The sequence below is a fragment of the Myotis yumanensis genome, unplaced genomic scaffold (genome assembly GCF_028538775.1).
Source record: "Myotis yumanensis isolate MYYU_CA2020_CCGP unplaced genomic scaffold, mMyoYum1.0.hap1 SCAF_7, whole genome shotgun sequence".
NCBI classification, from domain to species: Eukaryota; Metazoa; Chordata; class Mammalia; order Chiroptera; family Vespertilionidae; genus Myotis; species Myotis yumanensis.
The window spans coordinates 3,285,311-3,303,953 of NW_027223758.1; the positions used below are offsets into that span (position 1 = coordinate 3,285,311).

The window sequence follows — 18,643 nt, forward strand, 5'->3', positions numbered from 1 at the left end:
CTGACACGCAAAGACCCAGACCCACACCCACTACGTGCGCCCTCCCAGGGATGCCACAGCGTCCCTGGCGCCCTTCTCCAGTGACCAGCAGCCTTCTGAAGCAGTCTACTCGCTGGGCCAACCCTACAGAATGCATAGTCCCAACCTGACACCCAGCACAAGGGCTCGTCTGCAGCCCTTTCCAAGGGGCCACAGGAGCTGAGACGGTGAAAACTGCTCGGTGCAAAAATGTCAGCAACAACTATTTTTAAAGGACCTTTTTTATCCACAGCTAGGGTTTAACTTGGATCTTTACGGGTCAGTACCAGTCCTCCAAAACTCTACGAGCAGTTGGTTGTAAAATGAGCGCGAGGGGAGCAGTGGAGACCAGCCCAGACCAAGAGGGATGAAGGACCCGTATCTGTATGTTGTCACCCTGCAGGGACCAAGCAGCTCCTTTTTAAACCTTCGACCCAGGACAGTTTGGTTCTCAAATGGGAAGGAGCCGTGTATCCAGTGAGGGACTGATCATCGAGTAAACTGATCCCAAGAGACACTGAAATGCTGTCTTCACTTTGCAGAACCCTCCTCACTTGAAGACGGAGGAGACAGTGAGGGGAGGGGTTACACACACAGGGAGCCGCCAGGGGACGTGCCCAGGCCTGGTTACTCACTCTCTCACCAGGAACCCAACCTTTGCATCACTGGACACAGCAAGGCTCCTGGAAAGATGCTTCTAAGTCCCAGCGTTGGGCCAGAGCAACCAGAACTAGTAGGAACTATTGAGTCCACTCTCCTCGGGGCCCAGCTTCCCGCGCAAAACACAGCTCTTCGCCACCCCACCCCTCAGGATAAGGCTGCCAGTGCTTCTGCATTTTGGATCTTATTAGCATTTTTAACCACGTCTTTATCTCATTGTTCCTCACACACATGTGAGACCCGTGAGGTTTGTAGCCACCACCTCCACTAGGAGCACTTTTCCCAGAGCTGGTGTCCTGAGAGGAAGCGTCTCACCAGGCTGCCCGGAGGTGGCAGGCTCGTGGGGAACCTCCCGCAGCATTTCTCTCATCCTGTCCCAGGTCCTGATCTCGTGACCCAACAAGGACCCAGCACGCAGGCGGCTGTCCTCTGATCCTCAGCATGTCTCCTGGACAGCTCCAAGCCCGTCAGGCTGCCCTTAGCCCATCTCCAGAGCGGCCGGGGTTGGGCCAGGTGGTATGTGGCCCATCTGCCAGCTGACCCTTCCTTAAGCACAACAGCACGAGCCTTGGGGACAGTCTGAGAGGGAGACGGAGCCAGGACAACCATGGGGCCCTGCTGGGGCCTCTTCCATTCCACGAGAAGGGCTGTGCCGGCTCAGTCTCACACGGCACTTCCCTGCTGAGAGCACATGTCCAGAGAAGCGACACCAAGACAAGCAGCCCCAAGTGGCAAAGTGCTGTGATGCCCGTGAGGGACCAGCCCTGCTTCTCCAAGACCGTCTCAGGAGCAGGCCACACCCTGTAAGAGGCCCGAGGTCCTGGTGACACCCTGACCTTGACCCGCCCTGGGAAGGCAGCACCTCTCCTGGGACAGAACTGCACCAGCCCAGTAACCCGGATGCGACCATCCAGCCCCAACACTAGGCTCCCTATTAGCCCCCTGGCACCGGTGGGTCCCTTCACATTAACTACACTTTACACAAGACACGCTCCTCGAGGTCGGGCTGTCTGCACAGCCGACTCCCCGGGGCTCTCGGGAAAACGGGCACTGGGTCAGTGGGCACGCGGCTGCACCCAGGACTGTTACAACAAGGGGCTTCCGGTTGCAAAGCTACAAAATCAAGTCTTCAGAGCAAGTCTTCGCTTTCAAAAGTTTTAATTACAAATGTGATTCTGAAGCCTGGACACACAACAGTGACACCCTCTCAGAGGGAACCCACCACTCCATACAACTGCGTGTGCGTGTGTACATGTGCACACATGTGGGTATGCATGTGAGAGCACACATGTACGCATATGCATGTGTGCACACGTGTGAGTTTGTGTGTGTGTGCCCGCATGCAGCAGATTGTCTTCCATTCAGAGAGTGGTACCATGATCTACGTGTTGATATTTCTACAGAAAGAAAACAGTCACCTGATCAGGACGTGTGCAGAGATGGATGCACACCCGTGTTCTGTACAATAACCCTAATTCACCTGTAAGTAGCCTCTGCTCTGACCCCCCAGTGCACACCAGGTATGGCCTCCTGTATCCTGTGTTTCAAACACGCATGCTGGGAAAACAAGGACACAGTGCTGTGGTTACAGACCAAACGTTCTAATGAATAACCTGTTTTGTGACATGGGTTTGGCCTGTAGTGACAGTGCAGCCCTGGTGAAAAGAGCAGACAGGGCCAGAGGCAGGGCTCCTTTCAAGGCTGGGAGCCGTCTGGGGACTTGGTCAACAACTTGCCATTTTTCTGGACCGCTGTCATGGCAATGCTTCCTTTTTGCGTATACAACTGGCGATTAATGCATGTCTTGCTCTTCAGCAAATCCTAGTCAAGCAGCTTTAACTTAAATATTTAAAAGTTATCTTTACATCATTGAAAGTTGGCAAGAAAACACAGAACCCGACAGCGACCCATGTCATTTAATCCGACGCTCTGAAACACTCACTTTGTTCCCGGCGCAGACAGCATTCATGGCCGCAGAGAGCTCGCTGCAGGGTTAGTTTCAAGATCTGTCTTTTCTGTTACTGGTTCCAATTTAAACTACTTTTGGACACTCGTAACGCTGCATTCTAAGGAGGAACATGGCCCCTCCTTGCTGTTCCTTCCGCTAGTTTCAAATTGGTCATCAGGCTGCTGTCGGTTGAGATGCCCCAGCTGACCTGTCACATAAAGGAGTTGAAGAATGTTCCTTCTCAAATCTTAATGAAAACATGATGATCCCAAGGGAAGCTTTATGAAGAGACGGCAACAGTAATGAATGGTTGGCAATCAAAAGTTAATTAGGATTGAGTCCTCAGCCGGGATGGCGCTTTCTCTGTGAACACGGTCCTTAGAAAGGCTGGTGCTGCCGTACCCGGAGCTCAGAGGAGCCACGTGGCGGGGTCCAGCCTGGCAGGGGTCTGGGTCCCGGGGCACATCAGTAGATGTCCGGGCAGCCTGAGAAATCCCGCTCGAAGTAGCCCCCTGAGTACAGCCAGTCGGCGGTCCCAGTGTGCGGATTCCTGCCCTGGCGGAACCACCTGCAACACAGAAGAGGGTCAGGGAGCGGCTGGGCAGTCACTGTCGCCGGCCTTCTCAGGAAGGACAGAGAACCCTCTAATTAGCCATCACCCAGCAACATGCATTTCTAAAGGCAGCCACTTCAACTTGGACTGTCATCACACTTTCACACATACACTCACCCTACACACATCCCCAATGTCAGCCTCACTTCCTGATAAAAACTTTATGGAGTTAACAGAAAACAGGCTGGGCCGTCACCAGAGAAGGGGCACTCAACCCCAGGTGAGAACAGTCACAGTGCTGTTTCCATCCTTTCGAGCTGGCCAGGTCTGCATGGTCTGTTAACTGGGAGGGGCGCGATCGAGGACAGAGAGGGTCACAGTGGCCTCCAGCTTGTCTATGAGCCAGTCCAGTCACTGTCACCAGCTCCCATCAGGCTCCCAGCACCTTGGCCACCCACCCTTGGCCTCTGCGTGGTGGGAGAGGGAGCAGGTGTGGAGCACTCGCAAGGTAGAAGTAATTGTCTTCTCAGGATAAAATGTCGTTATTTTCACAATTAAAAAAAATACAACAAAGGAACATTGGCTATTTTCAAACTATCGTTTTCTGGAACAGCAAATTCCACATATCAAACTATTAAGAGCATAATAATAAATTAAATTGGAAGCCCAACCTTTGAAAGTTAGTTTTAAAAACGACAGCCACATAAAAGTCACCAGGTGACTTCACTGGGCCCTGAACACAAAACAGGCAAAAATATCCTGGTCAACAACTCTGAACCACCAGAGTTTTCTAAGACTAAAATTGTAGCTTACACGTACCTTTACATTTTGTTTAAACATTACAGTGCTTAATCAAGTCCTTATTAAGTGGTCTGTTACATCTATAATAATAAAAACGTAATATGCTAATTAGACTGGATGTCCTTCCGGACGAAGCCGGGGCTGCCTGCGGCCGGGAGGGAAGCCCGGGTGCCGGGTGCCGGAGGGAAGCCGGTGCTGGCAGCCAGGGGAAGGAAGTCCTACTCTTGCACAAATTTCATGCATCGGGCCTTTAGTTATGACTATAAAAGAACAAATGACAACTGATTTGAGATACTCCTCCCAGACGGCTCCCTCTGGGTCAAGGCCTGTGCAGACACACGCATGTGCATTCCACTCACACGGTGCACACCCATGGTCACGGGATGAGTGCTCCCAGGCATGGGAAAGACAGCCGGCCCGCTCCTCATCATGGCCTCTGGGGTGCTGTGTCATATGGATGGGGAACATGTGGGGGCAGCAGGCTGCTCCCAGCAGCACCTGGGGGCTTCCGGGTGCACAGTGCCTCTTCTCTGAGAACTGCGTTTTCCCTCAGTTAGTGGACTGGCTCTGGCTACATTTTCTTTTCTAATTTACCATACTTGAAAAAGTTCAGGGTCAAATACCCAGGGGCCAGGATGGAGAGGCTGGTCTCAGGTGATCTGCCTCTCACCAGCAGGTGGCACTACTTTTGGGAGCATTGGCCTATCAGCCTGGTGGGTACAGCCTGCAGAAGGAGCTGTTGCCACCATCATAGCAGAAGCAGAGACAGCTTCTCAGCCCCAGGTGTGTGGGGCCCTCCTCACTGTCCCCAGGTGTGTGGGGCCCTCCTCACTGTCCCCAGGTGTGTGAGGCCCTCCTCACTGTCCCCAGGTGTGTGAGGCCCTCCTCACTGTCCCCAGGTGTGTGAGGCCCTCCTCACTGTCCCCAGGTGTGTGGGGCCCTCCTCACTGTCCCCAGGTGTGTGTAGTCCTTCCTCACTGTCCCCTCATCCACGCAGGGCCTCACCTTGTCTGCCACTCAGTGTCCTCCTTGGCCCGCTCCTTCCGGGCTTCCCTCTGCTTCTCCTCCAGCCGCTCCTTCTCCTGGCTCGCCAGATCTAGGCCCAAGCACACATGGCTGGGTGAGGAGTCAGGTAGGCGGTGACCCTCCTGGTCTCCCTTGTTCAAAAACCATGGAGAGTTAACTGTCATCAGGAAACCAAACCCAAAGGCCCAGGCCTCGGGCGACGAGGGACAATGGGGTCCTAGTGCAGTACTAGCCACAGGCAGGTGCTCAGCTCCTGGGGCCATGTCACCCACAAGGGCGGTGTCAACAGAGCCCCAGCATGGGTCCCACCCTGGAGCCATTTCCCTCGCACAGACAGTTACATTCAACCTTAACCTTCAGGGACAGCGGCTGTACTGATTCCAAGGACTGAGGACCCTGACCACAGGCCCCCGCTGACCGCCCTGCCATCCACACTCATCCCTGAGCAATTTGCTGACCCCACGAACTGCAGCAGGCGCACCCTGCATGGGCACTGGGAGTCCTGCTGCTGACCTGGCCCAGAGTGATGGGTGGTGAGCAGGAGGCAGCGCTCGTCACACTGACCCCTCCTGCCGCCCTGCACAGCGGTCACCCAGCAAGTGCCGCCAGGTGCTGGACCCAGGGCTGTCTCATCCCACCTGCAGCAGGGCCCCACACGCCGGCCGTGGGGCTTTAATGAACAGCACGCGGGTTCTGAAAGGCAGCCCTACATTCTACCTAAGAATAGAGTATTGGGACTTGACTTCTGTGTGTATTCCTCTTCATCGCATTTTCTAGTAACTTAACCTTACTGTTATTTACAAAAGGATTGGTCTCCTACAGGCTGCAAACTCTGACCATCAGTCCGCGCGCTCTGTGTTGGGAGACCTAGCGCCTGTTCGCTCGTGAAAGGCCACCGCATTCCTTCTGCTCGTCCCCGGGCGGCCACCCAACTGCCCCCATTGCTCAGGCACGCACCCATGTTGCCGTTCTCCATGCTGCGGATGTCAGGACGCAGGCGGCAGTCTGTAGGGGCCAGGATCTTCTCCATGCCCGTCTGCAGTTCATTGAGACTAACAGTGAAACTGGTGAAGTTATACATCTGAGGACAGAGAGAAATCTGTGACCGCCACAGCGTTCTCTCCTGGGCCCCGCACAGACACGCTCCCTGGAGACGCCCCCGTCAAGGTCATGCAGGGGCATGGCTCCTTTCCGGGCCTGAGACGCACCAGCCTCGGGCTTCTCTGGGCCACCCCACTTGATGCCCAACTTGTAGGTCTGACTCCCCAACATCTCTGGGATGAGTGGTTTATTTTTTACATGCTCTGCTATGTTATTGGACATGGTAATACAATAAAAAATTATAATACATTGTATATTTATTCTATATATAAATAATTCATAATGTGAAAAATAAAATTTATTACATGTTATATTTATCATGTAATTATTTTATATATGTTATTGTATGTAACATTTATATGTAATACAAATTGTAAGTTTAATTTTCAAAAATAAATATCAGTCCTAGCCGACTTGGCTCAGTGGATAGAGCGTCAGCCTGCGGACTGAAGAGTCCCAGGTTCGATTCCAGCCAAGGGCACATGCCTGGGTTGCGAGCTCGATCCCCAGTAGGGGGCGTGCAAGAGGCAGCCGATCAATGGTTCTCTATCATCATTGATGTTTCCATCTCTCTCTCCTTCTCCTTTCCTCTCTGGAATCAATAAATATATTTAAATAAATAAATAAATAAATATAAATAAATAAATAAATATAAATAAATAAATAAAAATAAATATCAAAATGCACTGAAGCATTTAAATTGACAGGCTGGGAAAACAACCCCTGCAAGCCACTCTGGAAACCCCTTTGGGTAAAATGTGGTTGTATAAACCTTCCAGGGCACACCGTGTGTCCTGAGGCACCTCTACCCAGGAATATCCAGGGCCACTGTGACACTGTGATGTGTGCAGACACACATGTCAGTTCTGTGTCAACATGCCACCACGACTCATGTAGACAGAGCATTGCTGTGTCGCTGGGAGAGTAGGCTGAGGTTGGGGCTGGTGGTGGCTCTGTGGGACAGGAAGTCCTCGGAGGCTCACACTGAGAGCTCCATCTGACCAGGGGACGAAGGGTCCTCTGTCTGCTCTGGGACAGAGGACTGAGGTAGCAGGTGTACACATGGGGTTGGAGGGGCAGGTATGGGGGAGCACTGACCTGGGCAGAGTTGGGGGGCCGGGTATTGATCCTCCAGAGGAGCCTGCTGCCTGGAATGACCTGCACAGTGTCCTGGACCTCAGGCACGGCGTCCACCACTTCAGTGTCAGCGTTCTCCATGCTGATGCCCTGAAACACAGAGCACGCTGGTCGGCTGCTGGAGGGAGTGGCTCTTGGAGTGCCTTTCAGCCCCTGTTCTGAGCCCAAGCAGAGCAAGATGCGCTACTAAGGAAGGAGGCGCCGCTGCCCCGAGACCTAAAGGCTGGGCTCCTGTGTCTGCCGTGCTCACCTCCCCCTGCACAGGGGTCCCCCAAACACAGGGTACCAAGTCAGTGGCAGGCACAGCTGTCCTCCTGGGAGTGCGGGCACCATGAAAGGATGAGCTCCTGACTCTGACGGCAACTAGCCAGGTGGCACCATCAAAAGCACATTCATCTAAGCTAAGGGGACTGGAACAGCTCATTTCTGAGAGGGGCACTTCCCTCCATAAGGACGTGTCCAGATGGGTGATCACATGATATCCCAGCACTTCTAGACCAAACCCACTGGAGACCAAGCCCTATATGAGATATGCCACCTGCGGTTACCTTTCAAACCCAAGGGGGCCTGGAGATGGAGCAGTGGTTATTCATGCAGCTGTTGGGGGACAGTGTGCTGGTGTGACAAGCGTCAGTGTGACCACACAGCTTAAGGGCCTGCCACCTGACTTCGGGCTACACGGTGAGGTCCAAAGCTAAACGGGACAAGGCTGTCCCTCCAGGTCACCCAGGACAGCGAAGCTCAGCGCACACACCGAAGGCATCAGCCAGGGTCTGACGCGCCGGTCTGCAGTCTCTACGTGGAATTTCATTTCTCTGAGTGACACAAGTCATTGGGAGCCACACTGACAGCACATGGGAACTACCACAGGAAGACACAGAGCAGCCGGGAAGGCACAGCACTGCCTGAGGGGGGCGTGTCATCTAGAACACGGACGCCTCTGTAAGCGCACTTCCAGGCCCAGCTCTGAGGCCTTAGGGCAGCGGGATGCAGAACTCCAGGGAGAAGCCTCCCTGCCCGGCACAGCCCTCACTGTGGGCGTCATCTGGACTCAGGACTGAAGCGGCAGAAAGGACACGCACTCGCTTGAACAGGTCTAAGCTAACAGGGGCAGGCAAACAGGAGGTTTGTTACGAGGCATCCAGAACACGGCATTTCCAGAAGGAAATGGAGGTGCCTGGTTCTACCCTGCTTGACTTGGGGGACAGACAGACGCTGCGACACAGGACCCGCGCCCTCCACGCTGTCAGAGTGCAGATAAACCCTCCCAAGCGAGGCCCACAGACAGCAGCTTCACTGACAGGCGGATTCTGTGCATCGCCTTCCCAGAGGGCCCTTCTGGGGGTCATGGCTGGTTCCCAGGGCCTCTGCCCAGCAGTGCCAGGAGCGGGGCAGGAGCCGGGCAGGAGCGGGCAGGTGCCAGGTGGCGCCTTACCGACTGTGCCTTCCTCGGGGGCTCGCCCCTCCGCTCCTGCTTCCTGAAGGACTCGTACGCCGCAGGATCGATGCCCCACAAACACTCCGTCCACTTGCCGTAGATGATGAACAGCTTCTTTTTGCTGGAACAAAGGGGTTTAGAAACCAAGCTAAGACAGACCACCCACCCCAATGCAGCACCCCACTTCAACAGTGGAGTGAAGTCCCGTCTGGCTATCTTCTTACCAGTCTTGGGCTACCTCTGCACAGAAATGCAAAGACGAAAATTTGCATTTTAGGATCTCTGCTCCTGCCATTTGACACTGATGGTCCTAATTACTGAATACACTGAAGCGAAAGAGAGAGGGAAGGGACGAGGGTGGGGACAAGGAGGTGGAAGTGTCCGTGTTCAGATGTAAAACCCCACGTGCCGATCTCCCCGTGAGCACGCTGACTTCGAGTCCTTTCTCTATAAACCACGGGAACAGGCCTCCTCCTGTTGAGTTTGCTTTATCCTCAAGACCACATGTCAGAACTTCACTGACAGGCAGATTCTGTGCCCCTCTGCCACCTGCTTCCTCAGGTAGTAACAACCTCTTGGGACCTTCCCAGATGGGCCACCTGCTGGCTCCCGAAGGAGCAATGCCAGTGTTGGGCTGTTCCTTCTGCATCTTCTGGGGGAGAGCACAGTGGGCCTTGAGCTCCTGGAGATACTGCTCTGCCAGGGCGGGACCCTGGGGCACCCATGTCTCAGAGGCCCAGCCTAGAGGGCCCACTCCTCTCAGGAAACACAGCTCGGTGGACGTGCGCTGTCACTAACAGGCCCAGCGTCAGGAAATCGCTCACTCGAATTTGGGGTGGGAAACAGAAAAGCAGACCAGAGTTCACACACGCTCACAGTGGGTGCTGCCACCCACACCCATGGCCGTTCCTGGGCCTCCACGGGAGAGGCTGCTGTCCTGAGGGTGGAGTGGGCGGAGTCATAGTGGAACGGTGTTTCCCAGGCTGAGCGGGGCTGGGCAGAAGACCTGCTTCCCATAGGAGCTTGTTTCTATTGAAAATGTACAGATTCTGGGAGCTGCAAAGAGCCTTGGCCATCACATGGCCCAAATTACTTAAGGGGAAAAAGAGAAAATTGAGACCCAAAACAAGATTACTAAACCAAAGGGGGGAAAAACTCAAAAAATTTGTTAAAATGATACTAACCCAGCCATGGGCAAACTACGGCCCGGCCCGTTTGAAATGAATAAAACTAAAAAAAAAAAGACTGTACCCTTTTATGTAATGATGTTTACTTTGAATTTATATTAGTTTACACAAACACTCCATCCATGCTTTTGTTCCGGCCTCCGGTCCAGTTTAAGAACCCATTGTGGCCCTCGAGTCAAAAAGTTTGCCCACCGCTGTACTAACCATTTCTCTGCTCACAAAACCTTTAAACTTCCCTAGTTTACGGACTGAAAAGAACCAATCTCATGCAGATGAAGCTCCTATAGCCACGTGCGATCTTCACCGACCACCTGCACGTATGGTGCAGGAGGAGAACATGTGGTCAGATTTCCAGCCTCGCCCTGCCTGCAACATGTGCAGCAGCATCTCAGAGGAAACCTCCTACTTCCTCGTGTCCATTTCATCTTTTACCCTTGAGAGAGGGTGACATGGGCCCACCCACTCCCCACCCTAGAAATGACACCAAAGCTGCTTTATCTCCTGTCATGTTCAATCATGAAATGTTTTTTCTCAGTAAAAAACAGGTATAAAAGAGCCTGATTTTTTTCTGCCATGAACAGACATCACTGGTTTAACGACCTTCTTTGAAGCACACACATGCTATCTGAGCCGACCCGCACGTGGACCTACTTTTTGTCTTGAATGTGTCCTTCCACTTTGTGAAGCTCTTTTCCAAACAACCCGCACGGTCTAAAGTGAAGCACACACTTATCTCCAGTCCTGTGGGAGAAGCACAGGCCTCGGTTGTGGGACATGAGCCATCCAGAAAGATGAGAGAGGAGAGGAGGCGAGAAAGTAAGAGCAGGAGCGCGAGTGGGAAAGGAAGAGGAAGCAAGAGAGAGAGAGGAAGGGGGGGGGGGGGGAGAAGGTAGGGAGAGAGAGCAGACAGGGGCTGCCTGGGGCTGGGGTGCGATCAGGGAGGGACGGCCTAGGACACAGGGACCTTTCCAGGGTGATGGGAAGGCTCCAACCATGCCCGGGGGTGACAGCTGCACAGTTCAGTACACTTAGTACATATCACTCTATCACTCAGGTGCCCACTTTTACTGGGTGGACTTTATGACATGTGAATTGCATCTCAATGAGGTTGTAGGAAACAGAACTGGTGTCATAGATGTCCAGGACGAAGGAATGACAGGCTGCAGTGTGGACAGGACAGAGGATGGTCATGGCATTGTTTAAAATTTCAAAATAAGTTAACTTGTGATTAGAAAGAAAATTTTCAACACAGAGCGTGAAGGGTGCCTCACACTGACCAGAACTAGTTCCCACCAACACGGGCCCTCCCTGTCTGGACACCGAGGGTGGACAGCGAGGGGCAGCACACAGAGCAGAGTAAAAGCGAGTCCCGCGATCACAGCCAGTGCTCCAGGACAGCGCTGTGTGTCGGCCCCCACCCAGCGTGTGGTACCTGTGGTTTAGGATTTCCACCGTCCCGTACTGCTCTATCCAGAGCTTCCCGATAATCACGTTGTGCACACAGCAGGTAGGGTTGGTCCAGGTGTAGGCCTCATTGTGTCTGTCAGAGACCAGAAAACACTCCTGTCAGAGCCAGCAGACACCACGGGGTGGGGTGCGGGGCAGAGGAAAGCAGCAGCGGGGAGTAATTGCCCTAATACCGCAGCAGAGAGCACTGCTTTGAACTCCCTCCAACAGCGGCTCCTTACTTAGCATTCGTTTGAAATTTATTTCTTCTTCCCTTTGTAGCAACAACAAAGCTTTCTACTTGATATCAATGAGACTGAGACAAAGAGCTCTCCTGTGAGGATGTGAGAGCCACCACCTCCCGCCAGGTGCTCCCAGTAGGACGCCTGGCCTGCGGTTTGCAACAACACTGCACACACCTTCCCTTTTGTTCCTCATCCTCCCCCCCCCCCCCACCCCACCCCCACCCCGTGACCTGTCCCAGAAAAAAAGGCACCACAGACATGAAGTGATCAGACGCCAGGGAGGCTGTGACAACCAGCTTGGTGCAGAGTATCTCATGACAAATATTTGCAATTCCTTGCATCTCCCAGTTGGACCCAAACACCTGAATCACCAAGGTTTGCAACCTCTCAACTCTACCTGCCTTGTCCCAGGAAAGTGAAGACCACCGGACAGTCTCCCTAAAGCGCTGCCCCCCGCCCCACCCCCACCTCTGGTCCCCATGCGCCCCTGGCAACCAGGCAGGCGGGGCCAACAGGGAACAGATTCCATCCAATGCTCCCCCATGGTGCTGCTGCAGCTCAGAACCCTGCCCGCGGTGGCCTGGACTCTGCGACAGCTCTGGGAGCCAGGCAGATGCTACAGACTCTGCTTTTGAGCTTTTGCTTTGAGGTGTTGTGGACGAAAAGAGGCCACATGCTAATCTAATTCAGGGAAGGCCTGCATGGTGGTCTTGCAAACTCAGAGACCCAAAGCAAACCTCAAAGGATGGTCTGAAATTAAAACCTTTAATTAAAAAGCAGTTTATAGTGGGTAGTCATGTCCTAGGCCAGTATCTTCCCTGACAATGATCAACTTCGATCTTTACTGAGCCTATTGTCTTTTTGCTTCTGAGGCAGTGGTTCTCAACCTTCTGGCCATTTAAATACAGTTCCTCATGTTGTGACCCAACCATAAAATTATTTTTGTTGCTACTTCATAACTGTAATGTTGCTACTGTTATGAATCGTAATGTAAATATCTGATTGCAGGATGGTCTTAGGCGACCCCTGTGAAAGGGTCGTTCAACCGCCAAAGGGGTCGAGACCCCCAGGTTGAGAACCACTGTTCTAAGACAACATATCACTGGAATGTCAAAGTAATTTCCCTTTTTTCTGGACCCCTCAACGCACAGGCACCAATCTGTGGGGACCACAAACCCCCCGTTGTTATTAATTGTTGAGTGTTAACCATCCTGCACCCACCTGTGTAAAAGAAGCATGTGTCCATCCTTTTCCTTTTTATCCAATCTGGTGTCCCGCTTGGCTTTCTCCCCTCCCTCATCCTTCACCAATGGATTCCCTGTGACCCGCCTACATCCCTCCTTGATTGTCACGTATGAACAAGGTGCAGAGCGCCGTGCTCCACGATCTCCCCACGTGGAGGTTCTGCTTCCCGGCCATTGTCCAGTTTGGCTCAAATAAACTCACAAAAACTCGTCACAGGTTTGAATGTTTCTTATGTTGACAGTGTTTTGGTCGACATCAGATCGGGGGCAATTAGATTTAGGCTGGACGGGGTGGGGCAGCCTCGAAGGTGCCCCTCGCTGTGTCCCCCGGAATCCACCCCTCCTGTACTCAGCAGGGTGGGTCTGTGTGACCAACGCACACGTGTGGGGAGGGTCGCAGTTGAGTCACTTCTGGGTTAGGTCATAAGACACTGTGGCTTCCCTCCTGGTGGCTTCTCCCCTGGGGCCCCCGGCTCTGAGGGATGTCAGCACCAACTGCCAGGGAAACAGGTGCCGTGCCCAAGTCCTGACGCCAATTCCCAGAAGCCCGAGCATAACCCCTGCACAGGTCCCAGCTGCTCAGAAACCACGTCCTGAGCTGCTGAGTGTGGGGTCTTCACACAGGATAGGTCACTGCTACAAGCAGTGCCCGGAGTATGTCCAGGCCACGTGGGAGCACACCAAGGCCGAGTGGGGCATGTCCAGGTCGGCACTAACAGAGGGAGCAGACTCAGGAGGGCTCTGCTGCTGGCAGGCAGCCCCCGGCCCCTCCGTAAGTGGTGACCTCCCTCCAGAGAAGAGCCCCCCCGGAAAGAGGTTTCCTTCCACAAACAGCTGCATGGCTGGCGCTGGCGCTGGCGGAGGCGGAGGCAGAGGGAGGCGGCTCAGGCCCAGGGAGGCTCACCTGAGAAGCTCCAGTGTGATGGTGCCCCGGGGCTCCGCTTCCACGCTCTTCCCCCAGAACTTGAGCTTCGGATAGATGGAGCCGTGGAACAGGAAGTCCTGACAGAGACCTTCGGAGTAAAATGCACTCACAGGGGGGTGGTGGCTGACCTGCTCGGATATGAACCTGAACCCTAGGTCTTCCCTAGGTACGAAAACAAGAGAGAAGGAAGGGGAGCCCATTAGTGACAACAAAACCCAGGAAGGCAGCGCAGCATCCCTGTCAACTCAGTGGCCATGCGCACATGTGACTGCAGGGCCCTCACGTCCAGGAGAGACACTGGGAAATGGGGACCACTCCATGCTGCCACACACGTGGCAGAAATATGCAACAGTGCTCTGATGTCACACTTGCCTAATGCTGACAACACACGCACCACACACATGCATTAAACTGTGATCCACGGGGCCACCCTAAGCACACGGAGGTCTGCAAGCATCTCTTAGAGCAGCAGTCGCCAACCGGTGGTCCGAAGACCACTGGTGGTCCGTGAGGTCAGAAAGGTTGGCGACCGCTGTCTTAGAGCCAGTGCCCGAACGCACCCGGGGCAGACGCCGTGCCAGTGCTCAAGGGCCGCCCACTGCCCCACGCTAGGAGCCATGACTCCTGGCCTTCTCAGGGGGCTCCTCTCGGCTCCTGTAAGGTTTGTGATGAGATGTCTCAAGCTCCAAGATATTTCTGTCCAGAAAATAGGACTTTTAGTACACTCTCTTGTTCGAGAAGAATGTCATGTTTTAATTGTTCCGGAACTGTGAATACACCTACAGTTGTAGTTTAATAATTATAAAAGTTAAACCTCATAATTACTAACTTAACTGGAATCTGAATTTCCAACCATTACAGAGGGAAAAAAAGTTGAAAAATTAGATTTTTAAAGGTTGCCTGCCAAGGCATGTAATTTACAAGATGAATGCCTGTCTAAGCAAAGCAGTCTTTTCTCGGCAGCAGCCGGGAGATTCTGTGGCTCCCAAACAGGAAGGCTACTCAGGTCCCAGGGCCCTGGGGCTCTGGACGCACAATGAGCCACAGACACGGGCACACGGGGACCTGAGACTGAGATGGGAGAGTGAACTGGAGTTTAGAAAGAGCGTGAGTTCTGTCAGATGTGAAATGATGGTCCTGCCCTGGTCAGGCCTGGATGGGGTGCCGATGAGGTGTTCACCCAGCACTCAACACTTGTCCATGTTCCTTCAACTCATGCGGCTTATTTCCACTGCCAAAGCTCTGTTCACACTATGCCTTGACTCCCCTTTTGTTCAGGGCATTTTAATGATGCTCTGAATGTACTCAGATACTAACCCTCTGCTGGCATCTAGATGAGGCCGGAACCCCGACCACGGGCACACACACCTGCAGACAGAGGTGGACACCCGCTCAGCACAGGTATCAGGACAACGCTACTAAATTCAAATAAAAGATCCCCTTAGTGGTGACTCTCGGGCAAATCTTTCTGGCATCTGGGCCTCAGTGTCCCCGTGTCTAAAATGAAGGCACAGGGCTGCTCACTGTCCCTCTCGCTGTGACATGCTGTAACCCATGGTCACCTGCTGCACCTGTCATCTGCAAAGAAGCCCTGGGAGGCACACTCCGTAGCTTTCTATTAGCGCATCCAGCTTTCTCCATTTAGCGAGACTTCGAGACCAGCTGCTCACCACCAGCAACGCAGCCCCACCAAGAATCCAGATGGCATTCCCACACCAGCGGAGCCAGGGGAGGGGCAGCCACTGCACCAGCAGGCGAGTCAGACACCGGTCAGCCTCTGGGGCGTGACCACTAACTCACTGTCGCATCGCGGGAGCGATCCCGCCTCACATGGTCTGCGACCAGAGCTGACACACAGCTGCACACACCGTAGCCTCTACTCACCAGAAGAGCGCCATTGTAAGCAGACCAACACCCCAATTCCCCCAGCCACTCACTCACCTGATCATCACAACTCACGTGCAGTAAAGGGCTGGCAACCACAGTTAGAAACTTCAAAGAAACTACACTTCTTTGAGCCCAAGATGCCATTGACCACATAACACACCATCATTTTATTTTATTTTATAAAAGAAAGAAAAATGCTGCAAATTAAACTAGGACAGAAATGCTAGAATATGAAGATGTCTTACCATCAATGAAATACTAAATTTAGAAAAAGTTTTCGTTATCGTGGGGAAATGAATGTGGCCTGAAGTTCAATGGAAAAGGATCTAGACAAGCACTGTCGCGTTCTGGAAACGTGTGTGCGCATGCACAGGAAAGGAACTCGGCCCTAACGTCAGCCAGACTCTTTCACAGGACTGTCCAACGCACCTTCCTCCCTTTTCTTCATTTTGCACATTTCCTAAGCAGAGCATGCTATCATAACTAAAGACAAACTTTTATTTAATAAAAGAGTACAACAGACTCGCCATGGGACCCAAGGATGGGCGAAACAGGAAATACCGTACATGCCACCACATGCTCCGGAGCCCCGCCAGGCTGTGGCCCCTTTGACCTGGGGGCCCACCACACTGCCTGTGGGCTCTGGGTGGCACTCGCAGCCAGGCCGACTGGACCATGGCTCATTCTGAGCGACTGCACAGCCCAAGAGACAGGGCCCTGGACCCGTCCCAGGCATGTGTACAGCTCTAGGACCAGGCTGCGTGACGGGCAGGAGGGGAGCAGCCAGGGAGCTGCTGAAGCTGCCTGCGAGAAACTCCATCGGAAGGAATTTCAGCTGCACTTGAAATAAGGTGTGGCCTTGGCCAGGTGGCTCAGTTGGTTGGAGTGTCATTTGTACAACAAAAGGTTGCAGGTTTAATTCCCAGTCAGGGCACATACCCAGATTGTGGGTTCAATCCCCAGTCAGGGCACATATCAGAGGCAACCTATTGATGTTTCTTTCTTTCTTTCTTTCTTTTCTTTCTTTTCTTTCTTTCTTTCTTTCTTTCTTTCTTTCTTTCTTTCTTTCTTTCTTCCTCTCTCTCTCTCTCTCTCTCTCTCTCTCTCTCTCTCTTTCTCTCTCTCTCTCCCTTCCACTCCCTCTAAAATCAATAAAAACTTATCCTCAGGTGAGGATTATAAAAATAAAATAAAATAAGGTCTGGTCTGGTCACTGCATTGCCAGTGCTGGCCAGGCCTTTGAACCCAGGGGCAGCGGCATGGCGGTCGGCAGTGGCTGGGAGCGAAGCCCTCCGACAGTCACTCCTCTCTAGGTCACCTGCTCCCTGCACAATGGCTGCTGAGATGCTCGGTGAGTGGGCGAATGTGCTTCCAGGACCCATCTCTATTTCAGGCCAAAGCTAACAAGCCGTTCACAGACACTCCCTTCTCCACTCCTGAATCCAACACAGGTCCCATTTCCAACTCTACCTCACAGCACTAAGGTTTTGTTACAGATTGACCCGACATTCCCCATATGTGAACCGTCCTGGCCCCGGCGGTGCTCCCGGCCCCTCAGTGAACCTGCCATCCACAGGGTCGGCTGTCAGAGGGCAGAATCATGCTGCAGGAAGAACCACACCCTCCGTCCTCCACAGCACCGCGCACGGCACTCAGGACGCCTGGCCTTACCTGATCAGCTCGTATGTCTCTCCCAGGAGTGGGTTGAACGGCTTGCCAGTCCTCTCCCACTGGGAAGCCACCGCCGACACCGCAAAGGCAGCCACACACTGCAAACAACACACAGGCCATGAGCAGTCCCCACCAGGAAGGGGGCCCAAGGCTGTAGGGAGCTGCAGGCACCTGGCATGTCTGCGTCAGGATTCACTATCTGGTGACTGTTCGGTCTTCCCCTTGTAACATGTCCAAGGTCACAGAGATTCCAGGAAGTGCCCTCTGTCACCACCACTTCCTCAAAACTAGACAGCAGGAGCCCTGATGCTTTCCAGTCCCAGTCTGTTCTTCAGTAGGCCCTGTGGCAAGGGCCATGTGTTTGTCCCCTTTCAACACACATGGGCACACGAATGCACACAGCACACATGCTGTATACATGCACATGGGCATGAACACACAGGCACATTTATGCACACATGCAGGGACACATGTGGACATATACCCACATGTGTGCATGCACACATGTGGGGACACACACACGTACACACATGCACACACACATGTGTGGTGCTGAAAAGACTGGGAGGAGCCAAGGCGCAGGCCCCATGCATTCCTGTGGAGAACACCCCCCAGCACAAATGTCTCAGCTGCTGGCAGGATAGCACCCAGAGTGCGTGTGCACTGTACTGCCTCCTCCACTGGAGAGGTGCCGGGTCCCTGACAATGACATGTCAATAGGGTCACATCCATTCACTGCTGCGGTCTGGCTCCCCCCAGCGCAGGGCCCGCCCACCTGCATCCTCTCCAGGGCCTGGGGCTGGCGGGAGGCTCTGTGGACGAGGTAGATGTGCTCCATGTACTCCGTGATCCGCTGCAGGAAGCTCAGGGGCTCATTGAAGACAATGGGCATCGTGATCTTGGACAGCTCCTGAAGGGACAGCGAGGATATCATGGGGGTTCCCAGAACACAGCCTCTTGCCTGCCCCACACAGACAGTCACTTCTTGGAGCAGCAGAGGACTGTGGGAACAAGATCTGAAACCCCCTGAGCCGGGTGAGCCGACCTGGAAGGGAAGCCAGGCCCTCCCCGCCGCACAGTGAGCTCCACTCTGTCTCCCGTGGGATGGCTCCCAGTCCTCTGCCACTTTATGCCCCCTGCCCTGTCCCAGACCACGTGCACACCAAGGTGGCAGGAGCTGCCACACTGGCCACCTCCAGTGGCCCTCCCCCCAGAATGTATGCACCCCTATGTTCACAACTTACAATAGCTAAGATCTGTAAACAGCCCAAGTGCCCATCAGTAGATGAATGGATTAAAAAAAGCTGTGGTACAGCCCTAGCCAATTTGGCTCCGTAGATAGAGCAAAAGCCTGCA

The 18,643-nt window shown here is 53.5% G+C and overlaps 1 protein-coding gene across 2 annotated transcripts in view; it reads right to left on the reverse strand.

Moving 5' to 3' along the window:
- Positions 1-2,994: 2,994 nt before the first annotated feature.
- Positions 2,995-18,643, reverse strand: part of OSBPL2 (oxysterol binding protein like 2) — a 41,184-nt gene continuing 25,535 nt past the window's right edge. For both annotated transcript variants that reach the window (XM_070419656.1, XM_070419655.1), the window contains exons 5-14: positions 18,063-18,197; positions 17,288-17,385; positions 13,709-13,891; positions 11,302-11,409; positions 10,521-10,610; positions 8,680-8,803; positions 7,206-7,334; positions 5,964-6,087; positions 4,986-5,076; positions 2,995-3,194 (exon numbers count right to left, since the gene is read on the reverse strand). In XM_070419656.1, the coding sequence (XP_070275757.1) occupies positions 3,092-3,194; positions 4,986-5,076; positions 5,964-6,087; positions 7,206-7,334; positions 8,680-8,803; positions 10,521-10,610; positions 11,302-11,409; positions 13,709-13,891; positions 17,288-17,385; positions 18,063-18,197 (1,185 nt within the window). In that variant the 3' untranslated portion in view covers positions 2,995-3,091. The remainder of the gene's footprint in view (positions 3,195-4,985; positions 5,077-5,963; positions 6,088-7,205; positions 7,335-8,679; positions 8,804-10,520; positions 10,611-11,301; positions 11,410-13,708; positions 13,892-17,287; positions 17,386-18,062; positions 18,198-18,643) is intronic.